Source organism: Alosa alosa, chromosome 5 (genome assembly GCF_017589495.1).
Source record: "Alosa alosa isolate M-15738 ecotype Scorff River chromosome 5, AALO_Geno_1.1, whole genome shotgun sequence".
Lineage (NCBI taxonomy): Eukaryota > Metazoa > Chordata > Actinopteri > Clupeiformes > Clupeidae > Alosa > Alosa alosa.
Genome location: NC_063193.1, coordinates 31285859 through 31288358, shown reverse-complemented (window position 1 = coordinate 31288358; position 2500 = coordinate 31285859). Strand labels below are relative to the sequence as shown.

General features: G+C 53.4%; 2 protein-coding genes across 2 annotated transcripts in view; one reads left to right on the top strand and one right to left on the bottom strand.

Moving 5' to 3' along the window:
* ralgps1 (Ral GEF with PH domain and SH3 binding motif 1) overlaps window positions 1–2500 on the bottom strand; it is a 185478-nt gene that overhangs the window by 93398 nt on the left and 89580 nt on the right. The gene's annotated exons all lie outside the window — the stretch shown is intronic.
* Window positions 1–2500, top strand: part of angptl2b (angiopoietin-like 2b) — a 26031-nt gene that overhangs the window by 9850 nt on the left and 13681 nt on the right. The window contains 1 exon segment of the mRNA XM_048242782.1: window positions 989–1961. Coding sequence (XP_048098739.1) covers window positions 1040–1961 — 922 coding nt within the window. The 5' untranslated portion in view covers window positions 989–1039.

Genomic DNA, 2500 nt, shown 5'->3' with positions numbered 1-2500 from the left:
ATGCAGTCAGAGTGTCCGCTTTCACACAGGGTGACCTCAGGTCCGGACGGGGTCTGGCCCACCTCCACACGGGCCTACTTCTGTTGCACAACAAACGCTTTTATTCAATTGGTATAAAGTACCTTCAGCAGGGGAGCGTTGAACATTCTAACAGAAACTTCTGTTCCGCTACAATGTAAGGTTCTAAAATTCCATGTTGAATTTAATGAACACAGGTATTCTTTAGAACATTCAATTTCCAACATTCGGAATTTCTGAAAGAGACATCCGGAAATGTGCACTACAATGTTTATCAAACAGCAGTTCATACATTGCACATGAGTTATTGAGAAACTCTGTGGGTGGACTGGATGGACGTACTGTATTCGTTGGCTACTAAGATAACCAAGACCAAGACTGGTCAATGCGGTCAGATCACAAGACTGAAGGCTGAAGAGATGATAATGTGTCGGACCGTACATGATTTTAACCCACCTCTCTCTCCCTCTTCTCCTTCTCTCCTTCCATCTCATCACTCTCTCCTTCTCTTTTTCCATCTCATCCCTCTCTCCTTCCCTCTCCTCCCTCTCTCCTTCCCTCTTTTCTTCTCATCCCTCTCTCTCATCCCTCTTTCCTTCTCTCCTTCTCATCCCTCTCTCCTTCCCTCTCTCTTTCCATCTCATCCCTCTTTCCTTCCCTCTTTCCCCCTCATCCCTCTCTTATTCCCTCTTTCCCTCTCATCTCTATCCTTCTCTCTCTCATCCCTCTTTCCTTCTCTCCTTCTCATCTCTCTCTCCTTCCCTCCTTCTCTCTCTCATCCCTCTCTCTTATTCCCTCTTTCCCTCTCATCTCTATCCTTCTCTCCTTCTCATCTCTCTCTCCTTCCCTCCTTCTCTCTCTTATTCCCTCTTTCCCTCTCATCTCTATCCTTCTCTCCTTCTCATCTCTCTCTCCTTCCCTCCTTCTCTCTCTCATCCCTCTCTCCTTCTCTCTCTCTTGTTCTCCCCAGCAGGTGAAAAGGTGCTTGTGAGACTGAGACCGTGAGACCGTGTGTGTGACCATGGCTTTCCCCGCTGTGCTGATGTCACTACTGCTGCTGTGCAGCTGGCCAGCCCAGGGGTCGCAGGTCAACCAAGGGTCAGAGGTCAACCAGGGGGCGCAGGAGTTCGACAGCAGCGAGGGACCGGAGGCGGAGTTCCTGTCAGCCGCCGGTCGCGTTCGGCGCGCACCGCCAGACACCACCGCTGCCGCGTCTGAGAAGTGCTCGTACACGTTCATCGTGCCGCAGCGCAAGGTGACCGGGGCCATCTGCGTCAACTCGCGCGAGCCGGACGCGTCGTCGGCGGGCGTCGTGGGGGCGCGCGTGCACAAGCAGGAGCTGGAGACGCTCAACGGCGAGCTGCACAAGCAGAAGCGCCAGATCGAGACGCTGCAGCAGCTGGTGGAGGTGGACGGCGGCGTGGTCAACGAGGTCAAGCTGCTGCGCAAGGAGAGCCGCAACATGAACTCGCGCGTCACGCAGCTCTACATGCAGCTGCTGCACGAGATCATCCGCAAGCGCGACAACGCGCTCGAGCTCTCGCAGCTGGAGAACCGCATCCTCAACCAGACGTCCGAGATGCTGCAGCTGACCACTCGCTACAAGGACCTGGAGCACAAGTACCAGCACCTGGCCTCGCTGGCCAACAACCAATCGGCGCTCATCGCCCGGCTGGAGGAGCAGTGCCAGCCTCAGCGCAGTCGTCCGGTGGTGCCCGCCGTGCGTCCGATGCCCCGAGCGCAGCCTCAGCCCCGCCACCCCATGAGAGCCGCCCCAGCAGCCGGGCTGCGCCTGGCCAACAAGCCCTACCAGCCGCCCACGTACGGCCGCAACAACCAGATCACCAACGAGATCCAGAGTGACCAGAACTCCAAGGTGCCGCCGCCGCTACCCACGATGCCCAGCGGCACGCACAGTCCGTCCACCACCGACAAGCCCTCAGGTGAGTCGCCACAGAGACACGCACTATTGAGGTCGGAACCCAACGAAGCACACTTAGAACCCATTAGAACAGAATTCCACAGGCCCGTCCAGCTAGATACAGAACCTTCAAATCAGCAGTGGGCAGCAATGAACACAAGGGTGCTTACTGAGATAGGTGTGTGTTTGTGTGATTTGTGCATTCAGAGGTGTTTGCTGATAGCTTTGAGAGTGTGTGTGTGTGTGTGTGTGTGTGTGTGTGTGTATTGTTGTTGGAAGGCTTCAGGTGTGTTTTGCTGAAAGCTCTGTGTACATAATGTGTTGAGGTGTTTAAAGGTGTTTTGTGTGTTTAACAGTGTTTAGTGTGTTGAGTGTGTTGAGTATGTTGAGTGTGTTTAGTGTGTTGGAGTGTGTTTAAAGGAGTTTAGTATGTTGAGTGTGTTTAAAGGTGTTGAGTGTGTTGAGTGTGTTTAAAGGTGTTGAGTGTGTTGAGTGTGTTGAGTGTGTTGAGTGTGTTTGAAGGAGTTTAGTATGTTGAGTGTGTTTAAAGGTGTTTAGTGT